Below are 18,813 nucleotides of genomic sequence, written 5' to 3'. Positions count from 1 at the left end.
TTCACCCCTTTTGGCAGGTCTGGTCATGTGATTCGCACCAGTGGCCCACCCTTTTACCCCGCCCATTGACTTCCTGCTTCACTGGACTGGCTATTAGGAGGTATGGATTTACTTGAAAGATGAAAGCATAAATTAGAGAGAGATTAGCATAGGGTAGGTGTTTTCTTATAGCTGCATCCTATGAGTTTCCCTCCAGCACCATCTCCATCAGATAAATGACGCTTGGGAGGTATGACTGTTAAGTGTTTTTGGTCGATAAGATTCTGTAATTAGGCCCATCATAATTGTCAGCACCAGGCCCACTGGGCTCTTAATCTGGCCCTGGTAATGTGGTTGGTTGACACCTATAAGAAACACTACCTGTCATGATCTGCTCTGCTCTGTTCTGATGTCTGGACTTGGCTTCTGGTATCCAGTACTTTTGTTTCAATTCTTGTTTGGTTTTTCTTGGTTTTGGGGTTTTCTATTCTATGTCTGGTTTTCTTTATGCTGGGATTTCTGGGTTCATTCCTATAGTTCGTCCCTGGATTTCTCAGTCTCCAGGTTTCCTTTAAATGTTTGTTTTATTTCTTCTCTGGTTCTGGGTTCTACCAGTTCTGTCTTGTTTTCATGTTTGGTGCCTATCTCTAATCTTGCCTTGTTTCTAGTACTGGATACAATCTTGCTGCAGAGCCTCCCTATTCAGCTCCTGGGAGGTCTGCTAATTTCCATACTCCTAGTTCCTGGTATCCGCATAAGCTGAATCAGGGTCTTGGTATGTGGCTGCACAAACGCTGGTGCTCAACACCAGGGGGCGTGCGGTTACCCTACGCCAGACCCTGCTAATCCACCTCCACGCTGAAGACTCCAACTTAACATCAGGCATATTGGGTCCCGGTCCACACACCGCCGCCTGGACACTGTGTCTGGGTTCCGGGCACCGGACCGCCACCCTGACATATGGCCATAGGCACAATGGAGTTCGTGGAGTGGACCCTGCAGCTTTCCTTATCTGTTCTGTCTGTATCCTGTTCAGTCTGGATTATGCAGCATTCAAGGGTACCTATATCTGCAGGTTTCATCTTGCCCTGCTTTTCTGGACTATGCAGCTTTCAAGGGTACCTGTATCTGCAGGTTTCATCTTGTTCTGCTTTTGTTCCTGTTTTTCCGGCATGCAAGAGTTTCTGTATCTGGACCAGTCTGCTGGAGATGGCTTCCTCATTCCTGTTTTCTGTTTTGGAGGGGGTCGATCTGCTAAGTTGGTTGCTTCGGGTGTTCTCTTGTGATGCCTAGTTCCTGGTTGGTGACATGCTCCTTTTCTGGCGGTGATCTCCATTCGTTCCTCGTGGTTCCTTGCAGGAGGCCTTTCGGTTGGGTGATCCTTGCCTTCGTGGAAGTCAAGAGGACTTTGTTGCAGGATCCGTTTTTGTTCTTGGTCTCTGCCTGGAAGCTGTTTGGAGCGTTCGGAGTCCGCTCCTTAATAGGGGGGGTTATGTCATGATCTGCTCTGCTCTGTTCTGATGTCTGGACTTGGCTTCTGGTATCCAGTACTTTTGTTTCAATTCTTGTTTGGTTTTTCTTGGTTTTGGGGTTTTCTATTCTATGTCTGGTTTTCTTTATGCTGGGATTTCTGGGTTCATTCCTATAGTTCGTCCCTGGATTTCCCAGTCTCCAGGTTTCCTTTACATGTTTGTTTTATTTCTTCTCTGGTTCTGGGTTCTACTAGTTCTGTCTTGTTTTCATGTTTGGTGCCTATTTCTAGTCTTGCCTTGTTTCTAGTACTGGATACAATCTTGCTGCAGAGCCTCCCTATTCAGCTCCTGGGAGGTCTGCTAATTTCCATACTCCTAGTTCCTGGTATCTGCATAAGCTGAATCAGGGTCTTGGTATGTGGCTGCACAAACGTTGGTGCTCAACACCAGGGGGCGTGCGGTTACCCTGCGCCAGACCCTAATCCACCCTAATCCACCTCCACGCTGAAGACTCCCACTTAACATCAGGCATATTGGGTCCCAGTCAACGCACCGCCGCCTGGACACTGTGTCTGGGTTCCGGGCACCGGACCGCCACCCTGACACTACCACAACAAGAGGACAGGATAGTCTTAAATTAGAGGGGCAAAGGTTTAAAAATAATATCAGGAAGTATTACTTTACTGAGAGGGTAGTGGATGCATGGGCCAAATGGTTCTCATCTGCTGTCACATTCTATGTTTCTATGTTTCTACCATCACCACAATCGGACACTGCGTCTGAATCACAGATCCTGGTCATACTCTCTGATCGAGACGACCTCTGAAAAAATGATGCACAACATGCTACAAAACCTCATGGTCATTCTACAAGCAGATTTCCGTGCCATCACAGATACATACAGTCCCTTTGAAGAACGCCAAGTGAAAAATAAACAGGCGGAACAATGCGGGGCCCTTAACACAGTACACCTAACCTCCTTAAGACAAGATTATCAACAACTGCTACTTAAACATGCAGATGCTGAAGATTGTTCAATAAGGAACAGTATAAGTGTAATGGGCGTAATAGTTATCACAGAGGACATAATACAAGAGAGCCTTCCTGCATATTTACTGTCTTTATTCTGGGCCTTGATCTCAATGATGCCTGTAGTGGAGTGGCACATATACCAAGCACACACATTCCTTAAACCCTGCAAATTTACCAAGGATTCTCCCAGAAAAGGCATTCCTATTTTATGCAACAGATAATCAATAAATACAAATTTGCCTTTGTTTTGTCATATAAATTAAAAACTGCTTCTGTGGAGGAAGTGGATACTGAAAGTATTCAGCACATTGCCAGATGGCAAGGCCATGTTAAAATAATCAGGTCTTCACCATGACACACATGCGCAAAAACCCTAACCTTAACCCTAACCCTACAAAAAGCATCAGTGAGAACCACCTCTTCAGGGTGAAACAGGACATTCAGGTGACATAGTTCAAGTTACCTTGTGGTCAGCCCTCCCATGTAGAAGCAACAGTGTCAGACATACCGTTGTTATGCTTCATAGCAGATATATTGCATTGTTATCAATCATGTTAAAATGCTTTTCTACCTGGGTTCCACAAACTGAATTACAGTTCCCACTTCCACAAAAAAAACAACATGCTCATACATTGTTCTTACCGCACTAAAGTAGGATGGTGTAAATCAGACAAGACATTCAACTAGGACTGCACGAGGTGAATTTATACCTTTTATATACATTGCCCATTGGCATGATAAAAGGCAACCTCAACTGGGTAAACAAAAGAGCAACACCATATGAGATCACAGAAATACTACTCTTCACATTACATAACATCCTCCCTAACGTCCAAGAACACTAAATTACTACATTTGGCCTATATTGTAGTTCCGTAAGACTCCCCCCATTCCTACGAGTGTATAGGTGGGTCTAGATTGTTTGCGGAATTTTTTTATCTACACCTACGTAATTAATCCTGCGCTGTAATGGCAGTAGACTGTAAAATGTTATGTACAGTGTTGTTTTCAAATTGTTACCTTCTATTATTCTTTTATGTTATTGTTGGAATGTGTGCATTCCTCTTGCTTCACATGCCCTCCCTCCTCTTTTCTCTGTTTGCTTCTCTTTCTCTTTCATATTACTTTCCTCTTCTCTCCCTGACCCAAGGCCCGACTACTGAAAACTTCAAACAAGACCTCACTAGCATAACAAGCAACAGCCTCCACCACGGCCTTCACTCTGTACTTGTTGTTGAACTGCAAAGGGCTCAACTCCCCCAACAAATGGAGGCTAGCCCTACAAGAGATTCAACTAGCCAAATCCAGCTTAGCCTGCCTCAAAGAAACCCATTTCTGACTAAGGAACCAACCAAAATTTCCATCCCCTTCCTTCTTAGTAGCCTACAATGCTATACATCATAACTTCTGTTTACACAATAAACAAAAAACAAATTAATTTACTCACAAACAGTTTTGCGAAGATCAAAACTATGCATCATGGAAGATTTGTTAATTATGGTAATTTTAGCTGTCTCCCTAATCCACTCCTCAAAATGATAGACCTACATAACAAACCACCACCTGCCTCTCTCACAGCACTGAGCTGCACATTTTCAGCTTTATCTCACAAGTTTGACCTGCACAATGTATGGAGAAAGTCACACCCCACTGAACAAGACTTAACTTTTTTTCTTAAATGCTCCCAAAACATTTTCGAAAATAGATCAATGCATAGTAGACCCCTAGGCACTGCAAAACAATGACCAAGTCCGTCCACGCTCCTCTACCTACCACGCAAACAGCCCTCTATGTCCTTTGTACCTAACCAAGGGTTTATTATCAGTTTTGAACATCTAGGTAGGCCTTACATGTGACATTTATTGTAAGGAGCATATTTACTTTTCCTTGTTTTGCAAAACATAAAAAAAACTATTATATAGATATAGATCAAAAATGTGTTTTTTGTTTTTTTAACATGTCAAATATTTTGTTAGAAGAAATGTGCAAAGATAAATCTTATCCTCTAACCACTGTAAGAGATTGTACTTGGTTTTAGAAGCATTTTTCCCAGGCACTCTTTTCTGGGAATATTATTACAAGGTGTATAATATTGTTTAGCTTAAAAAAACGTTTAACTTAGACAAAATTATTAATTAACAATAGAGCCACAGTAAAGGCAATATGCTCCCACTTTAACACAATGTAACAACATTTTTACTTTGTTTAATAATTGCTGCATTGGTATATTTGATATTATTCCATGTTAAGAACTTTGCCACATCACTGGTTTTGTTAAAACAATAACTATTTTGTTCTCATTGGGGTTGTGTACCAATAATGCATACCTCCCAACATTCCAAATGGACAGATGGACACTTTCATTTTAGGGGTATGAGAGGTCTTGTTGCCAGAGGCGGAACTGTCCTGAACATTATTAGGTTACTTAGTAATACCAATTTTACAATATGCAATTCAGATCAAGAATACTGTGTAGTAATGAAAACATAGCGTACTACCATCTTTATAATAAACAATTGACATTGCCAACAGATCACTTGGCTTGTGGTAAGATGTAGATAGGCAGCTTTTAAAATGTGAAAAAATGAATGAATCATGGTGCCATATTTATTGGCAAAGAAATAACATCTTATTTAGTTTTTTTAAAAATGGTTTTTCTTTTCATATTCTTCTTTGCAAGACATGAGAAAAACACTCTATCGAGACACTGATTTACTCACTGAATAGGGTGTTATAGTGAATTTCATCTAATGCTAAAGTTTGGCCCAGATTGGGCTAGACTGTGTTACATGTTCTTGTTTACCAAAGCCTGCATCACTAATGTTTGTAGCCGTGTGAGTTTATATAGCATGGTGACTTACCATCACTGACCTAACCCAATGATGTACTTAACCATTAATCTGTGCTGGAGCTTGATGTTTATTTTTGCAGTGGTGAAGAAAAAAAAAGGCATTCCTATTTTATGCAACAGATAATCAATAAATACAAATTTGCCTTTGTTTTGTAATTTTACAGGTTAATGCAAAAAATTCCAGTAGAAGGAAGAAAAGGACATCATTTAAAAGAAAAGCCAGCAAAAAAGGCTTTGAGGTAACATTTAAATAAATACATGAACTGATATGACACTAATCAGCCACAACATTAAACCTGCTGCCTAATACTGTGTAGGTCCCGTGCTGCCAAAACAGCGCTGATGTATCAAGGCATGGGTTTCACAAGACCTGTTTACATTGCAGTACTAAGACAGCCACTAGAGGAACTTCCAGGAGTTTAACAGACTCTAGGACGCCTAACTGATGCTGGAACTCCTCACGCTCTACATGAGAACATCCAGCATCAGTTTACCTTCTGCCATCCAGGTAAACAACACACACGTACCCCACCATCCACCTGATCTAAAAGATAACTAACTTTTATCAGACCAAGCATCCTTCTTCCATTGCTCCATGGTTCAGTTTTGATGCTCAAATTCCCATTGAAGGCATTACCAGTGGTGGCAGGTGTCATCATGGGCGGCTTCGCAGCCTCGTACACAGCAAACTGAGATGCACTGTGTGCTCTTACACCTTTCTCTCATGGCCAGCATTACGTTTTTCTGCAATTTGAGCTATAGTAGCTCTTCTGTGTGATCGAGCCAGATGAACTAGGCTTCGCTCCCCACATGCATCATTTAACCTTGTGCACACATGACCTTGATGCTCACCTGTTGTCCTTCATAGAAACATAGAAACATAGAATGTGATGGCAGATAATAACCATTCGGCCCATCAAGTCTGCCCAATTTTCTAAATACTTTCATTAGTCCCTGGCCTTATCTTATAGTTAGGTTCCCACGCATACTTAAACTCCTTTACTGTGTTAACCTCTACCACGTCAGCTGGAAGGCTATTCCATGCATCCACTACCCTCTCAGTAAAGTAATACTTCCTGATATTATTTTTAAACCTTTGCCCCTCTAATTTAAGACTATGTCCTCTTGTTGTGGTAGTTTTTATTCTTTTAAATATGATCTCCTCCTTTATTGTGTTGATTCCCTTTATGTATTTAAATGTTTCTATCATATCCCCCCTGTCTCGTCTTTCCTCCAAGCTATACATGTTAAGATCCTTTAACCTTTCCTGGTAAGTTTTATCCTGCAATCCATGAACCAGTTTAGTAGCCCTTTTCTGAACTCTCTCTAAAGTATCAATATCCTTCTGAAGATACGGTCTCCAGTATTGCGTACAATACTCCAAGTGAGGTCTCACCAGTGTTCTGTACAATGGCATGAGCACTTCCCTCTTTCTACTGCTAATACCTCTCCCTATACAACCAAGCATTCTGCTAGCATTTCCTGCTGCTCTATTACATTGTTTGCCTACCTTTAAGTCATCAGAAATAATCACCCCTTAATCCCTTTCCTCAGATGTTGAGGTTAGGACTCTATCAAATATTCTGTACTCTGCCCTTGGGTTTTTACATCCAAGATGCATTATCTTGCACTTGTCCACATTAAATGTCAGTTGCCACAACTCTGACCATTTTTCTAGTTTACCTAAATCATTTGCCATTTGGATTATCCCTCCTGGAACATCAACCCTGTTACATATCTTACCATCAAGTCCTTCTGCAATATCACAAGCCCAAGCTTCGAATATACTCCATTAACTACAACCCTCTGGTGCCTGTCACTCAGCCACTGCCTTACCCATTCTACAATATTGGAATCCAAACTTAATTATTGCAGTTTATTGATAAGCCTTGTAAGCAATGTCTACTGCACCACCCTGATCTATTATTTTAGTTACCCAATGAAAAAATTCAATAAGATTAGTTTGGCATGATATCCCTGAAGTAAACCCATGTTGTTCGCTGATCTTGAAATCCATGTGTTTTTAGATGTTCAACAATCCTATCCTTTAACATGGTTTCCATTACTTTCCCCACTACTGAAGTAAGGCTTACTGGCCTAAAGTTGCCCGACTCCTCCCTACCACCTTTCTTGTGAATGGGCACAACATTCACTAACTTCCAATCTCCTGTTAACAATGATTGGTTAAATAAATCTGTTAATGGTTTTGCTAGTACACCACTAAGCTCTTGTTATAACTTTGGGTGTATTCCATCCGGTCCCATTGACTTATTTGTCTTTACTTTTGACAGTTGAAATAAAACCTCTTCCTCTGTAAACTCACATGTAATAAATGGCTCATTTGTCCCTTTTTCCTAACTGAGGTCCCTTTCCTTCATTTTCATCTGTAAATACTGAACAAAAATATTCATTGAGGCAGTCAGCTAAACCTTTATCCTCTTCTACATACCTTCCTTCTTTTGTTTTTAATCTAACTAATCCTTGTTTTACTTTCCTTTTCTCATTTATGTATCTAAAAAATGTTTTGTCCCCTTTTTTTACTGACTGTGCTATTTTCTCTTCTGTGTGTGATTTGGAAGCTCTTATAACTTGCTTCGCCTCTTTCTGCCTAATCTTATAGAGCATTCTGTCTTCCTCACTCTGTGTTTTTTTTATAATTACTAAATGCTAACTTTTTGGTTTTTACTATTTTGGTCACATCTGCGGAGTACCATAGTGGTTTCTTGATTTTGCAATTTTCTGTTGCCTTCAGCAGTGCAACTTTTAAATAATCCCATTTCTCTTGGATTCCATTTAAATTGCTCCAATTTGATAATGAATCCTTTACACATATTCGAATTTTAGAAAAGTCTGTTTTTTAAAAGTCTAAATCTTTTGTTTTTGTGTGGTGTGACTCAGTCGCTGTTTTTAAATGAAACCACACTGACTGATGATCACTGGATCCTAAACTTTCACCTACAGTAATATCTGACACCAAATCTCCATTTGTTAACACTAAATCTAGTATGGCCACCTTACGAGTTGGCTCCTCAACGACTTGTTTTAGAGACAATCCCAGTAGGGAGTTTAGAATATGTGTGCTCCTGGCACAAGTAGCTAATTTTGTTTTCCAATTCACATCAGGAAGATTAAAGTCACCCATGATGATAACTTCCCCCTTCATTGTCATTTTAGCTATTTACTCAACTAGTTGATTATCTAACTCTTCTATTTTTCCTGGGGGCCTATAAATCACACCTACACGAGTTACTGTGTGATCACCAAATTCTAACGTAACCCAAATGGACTCTATGTTCGCCTCACTAACTTTTATTAGGCTAGATTTTATGCTATCCTTCACATACAGGGCCGCCCCTCACTATAGCATCACCCTTGGTAGGTACTAAAACTGCATGGGGAACACCCCACAAGACTTGTGGTGTTGGATATGTTCTGACCCATTCATCTAGCCATCACTATTTGGGCCTTGTAAAAGTCAAATTGTTCCTGCTTCCAACATATGAAATTCACAAACTAACTGTTCACTTGCTGCCTAATATATCCCACCCCGTGGCAGGTGCCATTGTAACAATATAATTAATCAATGTTACTCACTTCACCTGTTACTGGTTTTAATGTTGTGGCTGATCAGTGTAAACTGTGTAGTGTTACCACAACATATCATACTTGTCGTGGTAACAGTATGATGGTGTTAAATAATAGCACTTATGTATAGACTATCTGCTCGCTGTCTGTCTAGTAACTCTCCATGTGGCTAAAGTAAAAGACTTTACTTTTTTTTTTCTAGTAATAGATGCCACTGTGTCTAGGAACTGTTTGTAGAAACAGTTCCTTTAAAATTTTGTCTGGGGTAGTGATTTTAGTCGGAATACAGAATAGAACCTCAGACACATGTAATACATTTGGTGTGTAGATTAATTAAGAGTTTAGGTGCAGTATTCAGTATGTAGTGTGCAGAGGATATGCACATACTAGTGCAGTATTCTGTATGGTGTGTAGAATACCCTTAAATTTTGGCACTATACTCAGTATTGTGGCATTGGGACTGTCTCCTGAATATGCTGTAATACTCGGTATGTGATGTGTGGCATATATCCACTGGATATAATGTGGAGCAAATACACTTATTGGTATTAAGGACACATATTAAGGAATATTGACACATATTAAGGAATATGTGTGTGAGGCATTAACCAATGTGTGTTATTTTTCTCATCTTCCACCACAGGATATTAAAGGCCGGGCCTTTGTAATAAAACCCATTTCTTCCCCCCTTATGAAACCTTTACTGGTCTTTGTGAACCCAAAAAGTGGCGGGAACCAGGTGAGCACAGACTGATACAAGGTTTCTCATAAGAATTATTCTCAGTAAAAGAACACTGTAATAAGAATGTGGGTACTGTTATCCTATTCATTCCTATGTGTAACTATGTTTTGTGCCACTCCCTAGGGCACAAAGGTTCTTCAAATGTTTATGTGGTATCTGAATCCACGACAGGTCTTTGATCTCTCTCAGGAAGGCCCTCGAGAAGCGTAAGTGGTCAGTTTAGTTGTGTCTGGGTTTCTAAACAATCCAGGATAATTTAACACAATGCTGCATATTTTGCTAACATTATGTTCTGTCTAATCCTCTAATTTAACAGACATTTGGATTACAAAAATTGGATTATTAAAAAAAAAAAGTTTCAGAACTGCACTACCTAGTTAAGCTAGTGTTCATAAATTACGATGAATGAAGAGAAATACGCAATAGTTAAATTAATTACTCAAATTCTTTCAATTTGATGTTTTGTACCAAAAAGGATAGCAAATTAGGGTGCTGTTTAGTATATAGCTCCTATAATGTGGCACCCATATGTGGGAGTGCCTACTTAAAATACCAAATTAGGGTGCTGTTTAGTAGCTAGCTCCCCTATATTGGTAGGGCAGCTATCTACTAACCAGAACCCTAATTCTTTATACAAAGTAGGACAATTCCACATAAGGGTTCCAAATTAGGGGAGCTATTTACTAAACAGCACCCTCATTTGGTATTCTAAAATAGGCAATCCCGTGTAAGGTTACCAAGATACTGGAGCTATTTACTAAACAGTGCCCAAATATGTTTTCCTAAGAAGGACAATCCAACATTATGGTACTAAAGTAGGGCAGCTATTTACTGAACAGCACCCTAATTTGGTATACTAAGTAACAGACATCCACCTATTGGATGGTTTTGAGTATTCAGACAAGTTTAGTTAAGTTCCGAATTGATAATTAGTGAATTGTAACAAAATTAATTTGTAATTACTGAAACCAAATAAAAAATAAAAATAACCAAATATTTTTCCCCTTGCAAATGTCTAATCAAAATATCGGCTATGGAGAAAGCCCAATTTTAGTAGGATTTATACCAACAATGCCTAACCTTCGCTAGAAGGTATTCATGAGCCACATTTAACTTAGTGTAGATCCTTCAGAAGTTATAGTTATTGTTTTCATGGTTAACTAGTAATATTCCCCTAGTCAGTATATTTTATAATGCTGTTATTAAGGAAAATATAAATATTTTCATAATAACCATAATAATAAACCAATGCTTTTTTTTTTTTCCAGACTGGAATTGTATAGAAAAGTGCCAAATCTACGCATTCTTGCCTGTGGTGGTGACGGAACGGTATGGCTAATTCATATACTCACAACATTTCTTGACTATGTGATTGGAACAATATGACCTCCCTTCCATCTTACTAATACTAAGCAGAGAGTCATTAAAATCCTATAGGTTCGTAGCAATCTACCAGTTTGGGGGACCCCTTTAAGCTCAGTCTAGTGTTGACATGTTGTGCGTGTGAGGGTATGTGTTGTAGCTGAGTGTTGTGTGGGGAGGAGCCTGAGAGCTGTATGGGGGTAAGTGTGTCTGTGTGTCAAGCATTATGTACTTGTATGTGCCTGAGAGAGTGTGTGCATTTATGAATTAGTTTGTCTTTTGTCTCTGGCATTATGTACCCGTGTATGTGCCTGAGTATCCTTGTGTGTTTGTCTGTGAGCATGTGTATGTCTGTATCTGGGAGCTTATGTGTGTGGACTAGTTGCTTGTCTTGTGCATAATGTGGTCTTTGTGTGCTGTGTTTATGGTGAGGCAGTGTCTCATCTGTGGGAGGTGACTGTGTATGACAATGGCTATTTTCCTGCGGTAACTATGGCAGGGTGGGAGGGTGAGTGTGACAGCATGTGAGGTGTGAGTGTGAGATGGCTAGAGGACTAAGGGTGACAGTGTGAGTATAGCCGGGTGAGGGGGTCAGTGTGGCAGTGTGAATGTGACTGGGTGTGTGGCAGGTTGAGGGGTAAGTGTTACAAGGTTAGTGTGGCTGGATGAGGCTTGTTTCCGTTAAGTGTGTGTGAGTGGAGTGACAATATGTGGGGAAGCTCTGTTAAACACAGTATCCTCACACTGAAGTGACTTTTATTTTATTGATATCATTTTCCCCCTTCTTGCTTACCTCCTGGGCACACAGAGGAGTAATAATACATTCCCTGGTGGTTTGGTGGATTCCCTGTTGGTCTACTGGGTCTCCGGTGCAGCTGCAGGTCTGTTGTGGAGGGCATGGAGTAGACCACAGTAACTCCCAGGAGAGCGCTCTATGAGGAAGTCAGAGTGCAGGCTGGGAATCTCGGCACCTCTACACTGACTCCCATTCACAGTGCTTTAGAACTGCAGATAATATGGTCTTTGTGACAGAGCTCCAGTACTCCGACCAAGTACCTCCGCCAAGTCTGCTTCCTCGTAGCTATCAGGGACCCTGGAGCACTTCAGGCCCAGTCACCAAGGCTTGACTGGGATCTCAGAGGGCCTTTTCCACCCTGGATCAGGCTACTGTGTTTATAGATAAGCACAAAAAGAATTCAGCGCTAGTAATCACAAAATTAGTCAAGGTAGGCAGCAACCCAAATGAAGGAAAACCCCTCGGGTCCTTCGGTGGATAGATACAAAAAGATATGGAAGAGCTGCGCCAAATAAGGGTAGATAGTCCAGTAAAGTATTGCTAGGGTGCCAATAGATGGTCTAGGATACTTGATAGAGTTCCTCTGTGGATGCGTCTAGTGTAGACCGTTCCGTATATGTAAATACAAGAGAGGTAGAGGCGACTAATGGTATAGTATGAAAGTTCAGGGTGTGATAGGTAACAAAATGTAGAGAACTCACATTCAAGAGAGCTATGGCCAGCTCTGGTGTGCATTGCTTACAGCGGTATAATCCCCGCTTATGGGATATGTAGGGAGGGGGTCTCCGTCAACACCGTCTGGTAGTCCAGAACTCGGAAAAAAAAGACAGAAAGCTACAATAGTGCTCTCAATTTTGATGTGGTTCAGCGTGCAGATAAGAAGAGGTAAAAAACTCACATTTGAGGGAGCTATGGCCAGCTCTGGTGTGGATAGCGTACAGCGGTATAATCCCCGCTTATAGGATTTGTAGCGGCGTAACGTCCGTCAGCACCGTCTGGTGATCCAAGGCTCTAATATAGAAAAATAAAAAGCAGCAATAGTGCTCTCAATTGTGATAGGTTAAGAGAGTAGTAGAGGAAATAAAATAATACTCTCAAAGATAGAGCAGAGGTACTGCTCTATGGATAGGCGCTGGTGGTATGATCCCCACCTAGGATTTCTTGGAGTACTGGAACTTTAAAATTGCCAGTGTAGGTAAAAGTAACCAGGAAAGGTTAAAATGCCAGGAATAGGTAAAAAAAAGTTTAAAGTGCATAGAGAGTGCAATAAAAAGAGGATTGGTACAATAAAGTAGCCAAAAAACTTATATTGATCTAAAATACACAATGAAATACAGAATTAATAACCATAAACACGTTTCACCATAAGTGGCTTCTTCAGAATGGGAATATCCCATTCTGAAGAAGCCACTTATGGTGAAACGCGTTTATGGTTATTAATTCTAATGGGAATATCCCATTCTGAAGAAGCCACTTATGGTGAAACGCGTTTATGGTTATTAATTCTGTATTTTATTGCGTATTTTAAATCAATATAAGTTTTGCAAGACTGTGCATAGAGCGCTATAGTACAAGGAAGGTGGGGTCCAAATGGGAGATTGAGGAGGGACAGGGCAACTAGTTTGAACTAAACTGGCAGAGTCCCTCGGAAAAATGCCCTGCTGGGGAATAATAGGACAGGAAAAGGGGGGAGGGGAAAAGGCACAGACAAGCAAAACTTTAAACATACCCTGCTCCAATACTGGCCACAGGATGACCAAAAGACAAGAGGAATCTGTGTCTGTCTTCCATCCCCATGTGATTACCGTCACAGTCTTGCAAGGAACCTTTCAATCTCCCTTCCGGCATGAGGAAGACCTGCTCAGAGGTCCAGACAGACCTTTTTTGTCTAATGGATAATCCAAATCTGCCCATAATCGAACACACAAAAATTGGCAGTGTTTAATTTTTATTATATATATATATATAAAATACACATCTTGGTCGTAAGCTTTACACTTCTCTTTGGATGATAATACACAAAGCAGTCTGTCATCGAGTTTGACTTTGTCTTTTCCACATCTTTTTCTATCGATAATTAGTAATTTTTTATGCTCTAAATTTCTTATTACTCCCTAACTTTGTTCCATCTGTGTGTTTTAAACTCCATTTAAGTCTATACTCATTGTATTTTCCCCATATTTATACTTTATATCTATCAAACTTTCTCCAGCTTGTCCCCTCTGTTAAAACTCAGCACCGTTCTCTATATTTCACCAGTTGCTTTTTTTTTCATCTTTATAATTAATAATCCATATCTCTCTCTAAGCTATTGTCTACGTGTTTTCCATCTTTCTCCTTGTTACTTCATGTGTTTTACATGTTTTTTTCTTCTTCTCTTCTCTATTCTATTTCTCCTCTAATTCTTATTTTCTTTTATTGGCTTAGTCTCCTCAGTCTTTCTTTATGATTCTTCACATCTCTCTGTCTTCTCCTTTATTCTGTTTGAGACACTATGTATCTCTTCCATTGTATTTCTTTTGTTCTGCTTTCACTTTTCATTTTTCTCATTCACAGGTAGGCTGGATCCTTTCTGTCTTGGATGAGCTGCAGCTCAATCCTCAGCCACCAGTTGCTGTTTTACCCTTGGGTACTGGAAATGACCTTGCCCGCACCCTGAACTGGGGAGGGGTAAGTACCTTCATGTGTTATCTGTTCTTACACAATCACAATTGAAATGTCTAATCAAGATTGAATTTATTTCTACATGCGCCTATGCAGAAGCCCTTCATTGCCATCATTATCTGTATTCTCATTGGGTTAAAACTGAAGACAAAAAAACAAAAGATATGTCCCGAATTAACCTATATTTGAACATATAGGATGTAAATCCATCAAAAAATAAAATAAAAAAATAAAACTTAATATTTATTATAGTTATCAATAAAGGGTGCATGAGAGATAAACTAAATATTATATATATATATATATATATATATATATATATACACACACACACACACACACACACACAAACATTAGACAAAAAAAGGTAAAAGAACAAAGCCAAAAAGCGAAATATTTACAGTGATAACTCTACTATATTATTATTGTGTGGTCTTTTAGGATATATCTATGTGGACAATTATATCTGGCTAGATTTATCCACATCAGACACCTAAAAGATTGTACAGATGTTCTGCATTAGACTCGTAAGCTACAGAATAACGTAGCTACTATTAGTAACAAAAATGGAACAAATTAGCATTTCCAAGCGGCGAATCAAATATCACACTGTAGTGAATGAAATTGTAGCAAGATACCGGCTTCGAGCACACAGATTATATACTATAGATATAGATTTGAGTAACAAAGCTGATTTGTCTATATCTTAGTAAATGAGATGCTATCCTGTACCTTCGAGGGCACCTAATCTTATCATGATTCTGTCTAACTGAAACTCCTGACAGCTACAGACAATTATTATGTAGACGGTTAAGTAATCCTTCAAATTAGAAAATAATAATCACAAGATATAAAGAGGTCCGGATCACAGCTACTCACTGTCATACACACAAAGATAAACCCACTGCAAAATTACACATTTTTACCAGACATGCACTGTTGTGTACACAGTTACACATTGTCAGACATACAGACGCACACTGCCAAGCACAGATACACAATGACACACACTTGAACAAACTGCCGCACTTGCATTTCTATTCACTGACTGACTATTCACAGATACATTTAAACACACACAAATAATTGTATAGTTGCAGCACATTTAGCCATCCTCATGTTTCCATACATTTTGGGTGAAGGAGGGTGGTTTTCTAGGGTTACCAGTGAGAGTGGGCTAAGGGATGGTCTCCATGCATGAAAATGTGTGTGCTGGAAACATGTGATCTGCAATTGAAGATTATGCTAGCGCAGTGTACTAATAATCTTAATTTTAATAATGACAGGAGGCGAGTATTTTGCATTAACTTTCTTTACTAACTCCATAGCAGCAAAGAAAAAAACAGTAAAAACAAAGAACCAATCATAGGGAGTCAGAGTATATATAAGTCCAGGCATAGCCAATCATTTCCTCTTGGTTAATGCGACATCACAAGTTCCAATGTAACAGATAACGTGTCCGATCCAACTAGAAAAAGATAATGGAGTTAAGCCTTCCCAGTAGTGATGTACCGAACTATTCGCCAGCGAACTATTCCCGGCAAACATAGCGTGTTCGCGTTCGCCACGGCGGGCGAACACATGCGCGGTTCGATCCACCCCCTATTCGTCATCATTGACTAAACTTTGACCCTGTGCTTCACAGTCAGCAGACACATTCCAGCCAATCAGCAGCAGACCCTCCCTTCCAGACCCTCCCACCTCCTGTACAGCATCCATTTTAGATTCATTCTGAAGCTGCATTCTTAGATAGATAAGTGTAGCTGCTGCTCATTTGATAGGGAAATGTATAGCTAGGCTAGTGTATTCAGTGTCCACTACAGTCCTGAAGGACTCATCTGATCTCTGCTGTAAGGACAGCACCCCAAAAAGCCCTTTTTAGGGCTAGAACATCAGTCTGCTTTTTTTTTTTGTAATCTAATTGCCCAGTGCCACCACTCATATCTGGTGTCACAATAGCGTGCAATGTTTTCACTGTTATAGATTGAATAGCAGTTAGTTGTCTGCAAGCGTCTGTGTGTCAGGCCAACAGCGTGTACTCTGCCAGTGCACAGTGCCACTCATATCTGGTGGCACAATAGCGTGCATTTAAAAACCCAAAAACTTTTTTTCACTGTAATAGATTGAATAGCAGTTAGTTGTCTGCAAGCGTCTGTGTGTCAGGCCAACAGCGTGTACTCTGCCAACCTCTGCCAGTGCACATTGCCACTCATATCTGGTGTCACAATAGCGTGCATTTAAAAACAAAACATTTTTTTCACTGTTATAGATTGAATAGCAGTTAGTTGTCTGCAAGCGTATGTGTGTCAGGCCAACAGCGTGTACTCTGCCAGTGCACAGTGCCACTTATATCTGGTGGCACAATAGCGTGCATTTAAAACCAAAAAAACTTTTTTCACTGTTATAAATTGAATAGCAGTTAGTTGTCTTCAAGCGGGTGTGTCAGGCCTACAGCGTGTACTCTGCCAACCTCTGCCAGTGCACATTGCCACTCATATCTGGTGTCACAATAGCATGCATTTAAAACCAAAAAACTTTTTTCACTGTTATAGATTGAATAGCAGTTAGTTGTCTTTAAGCGGGTGTGTCAGGCCTACAGCGTGTACTCTGCCAACCTCTGCAAGTGCACATTGCCACTCATATCTGGTGTCACAATAGCATGCATTTAAAACCAACAAACTTTTTTCACTGTTATAGATTGAATAGCAGTTAGTTGTCTTTAAGCAGGTGTGTCAGGCCTACAGCGTGTACTCTGCCAACCTCTGCAAGTGCACATTGCCACTCATATCTGGTGTCACAATAGCATGCATTTAAAACCAACAAACTTTTTTCACTGTTATAGATTGAATAGCAGTTAGTTGTCTTCAAGCGGGTGTGTCAGGCCTACAGCGTGTACTCTGCCAACCTCTGCAAGTGCACATTGCCACTGATATCTGGTGTCACAATAGCATGCATTTAAAACCAACAAACTTTTTTCACTGTTATAGATTGAATAGCAGTTAGTTGTCTTCAAGCGGGTGTGTCAGGCCTACAGCGTGTACTCTGCCAACCTCTGCCAGTGCACATTGCCACTCATATCTGGTGTCACAATAGCATGCATTTAAAACCAAAAAACTTTTTTCACTGTTATAGATTGAATAGCAGTTAGTTGTCTTTAAGCGGGTGTGTCAGGCCTACAGCGTGTACTCTGCCAACCTCTGCAAGTGCACATTGCCACTCATATCTGGTGTCACAATAGCATGCATTTAAAACCAACAAACTTTTTTCACTGTTATAGATTGAATAGCAGTTAGTTGTCTTTAAGCAGGTGTGTCAGGCCTACAGCGTGTACTCTGCCAACCTCTGCAAGTGCACATTGCCACTCATATCTGGTGTCACAATAGCATGCATTTAAAACCAACAAACTTTTTTCACTGTTATAGATTGAATAGCAGTTAGTTGTCTTCAAGCGGGTGTGTCAGGCCTACAGCGTGTACTCTGCCAACCTCTGCAAGTGCACATTGCCACTGATATCTGGTGTCACAATAGCATGCATTTAAAACCAAAAAACGTTTTTCACTGTTATAGATTGAATAGAAAAAAAATGACAGGCAGAGGCAGGCCACCCCGCAGGGGTCGTCGTGGTCGTGGTGCTGTGATTCCCTTTTGCCCTAGAATAATGCCCAATTTTCAGAGGCCATGTACCCTGAACTTGAAAAGTTCTGAGGACATAGTTGACTGGCTAACACAGGACACCCAATCTTCTACAGCTTCCGCTCGGAACCTTGACGCACCATCCTCCTCCAGCTTAGCTTTGGGCACCTCTCAAGATACCACTCACCCGCCTGCCGCCACCACCAACACTAGCACCACAGCCGCTTCACTTTATCTGTCAGAGGAGTTATTTACACATCTGTTTGAAGAAATGAGTGATGCGCAACCATTATTGCCAGAGGATGTAGATAACAGGGATATGTCTCAGTCAGGCATCATTACACACATGGACGTACAGTGTGATGATGATGATGTTGTACCCGCTGCTGCTGCTTCCTTTGCTGAGTTGTCAGATACAAGTGAAGCGGTTAATGATGACGATGCGTCCATGGATGTCACGTGGGTGCCCGCTCGGCAAGAAGAAGAACAGGGCGAAAGTTCAGATGGGGAGACAGAGAGGAGGAGGAGACGAGTTGGAAGCAGGGGGAGGTCGTCGCAAGGAGCTAGTGGCACAGTCAGACAGCATGCATCGGCACCAGGGGTCAGCCTGACAGCACGCCAATCAACGCATGCTGTTTCCACCACCAGAATGCCGTCATTGCAGAGCTCAGCAGTGTTGCATTTTTTTTGTGTTTGT

The 18,813-nt window shown here is 40.6% G+C and overlaps 1 protein-coding gene across 7 annotated transcripts in view; it reads left to right on the top strand.

Annotated features, from left to right (window-relative positions):
* Positions 1 to 18,813, top strand: part of DGKI (diacylglycerol kinase iota) — a 414,076-nt gene that overhangs the window by 251,019 nt on the left and 144,244 nt on the right. For all 7 annotated transcript variants that reach the window (XM_063447583.1, XM_063447582.1, XM_063447581.1 and 4 more), the window contains exons 9-13: positions 5,499 to 5,573; positions 9,563 to 9,658; positions 9,785 to 9,867; positions 10,930 to 10,990; positions 14,376 to 14,489. In XM_063447583.1, the coding sequence (XP_063303653.1) occupies positions 5,499 to 5,573; positions 9,563 to 9,658; positions 9,785 to 9,867; positions 10,930 to 10,990; positions 14,376 to 14,489 (429 nt within the window). The remainder of the gene's footprint in view (positions 1 to 5,498; positions 5,574 to 9,562; positions 9,659 to 9,784; positions 9,868 to 10,929; positions 10,991 to 14,375; positions 14,490 to 18,813) is intronic.

The sequence above is a fragment of the Pelobates fuscus genome, chromosome 3, assembly GCF_036172605.1.
Source record: "Pelobates fuscus isolate aPelFus1 chromosome 3, aPelFus1.pri, whole genome shotgun sequence".
NCBI classification, from domain to species: domain Eukaryota; kingdom Metazoa; phylum Chordata; class Amphibia; order Anura; family Pelobatidae; genus Pelobates; species Pelobates fuscus.
The sequence above is the reverse complement of the archived record's forward strand: the minus strand, read 5'-3'. Positions and strand labels throughout refer to the sequence as shown.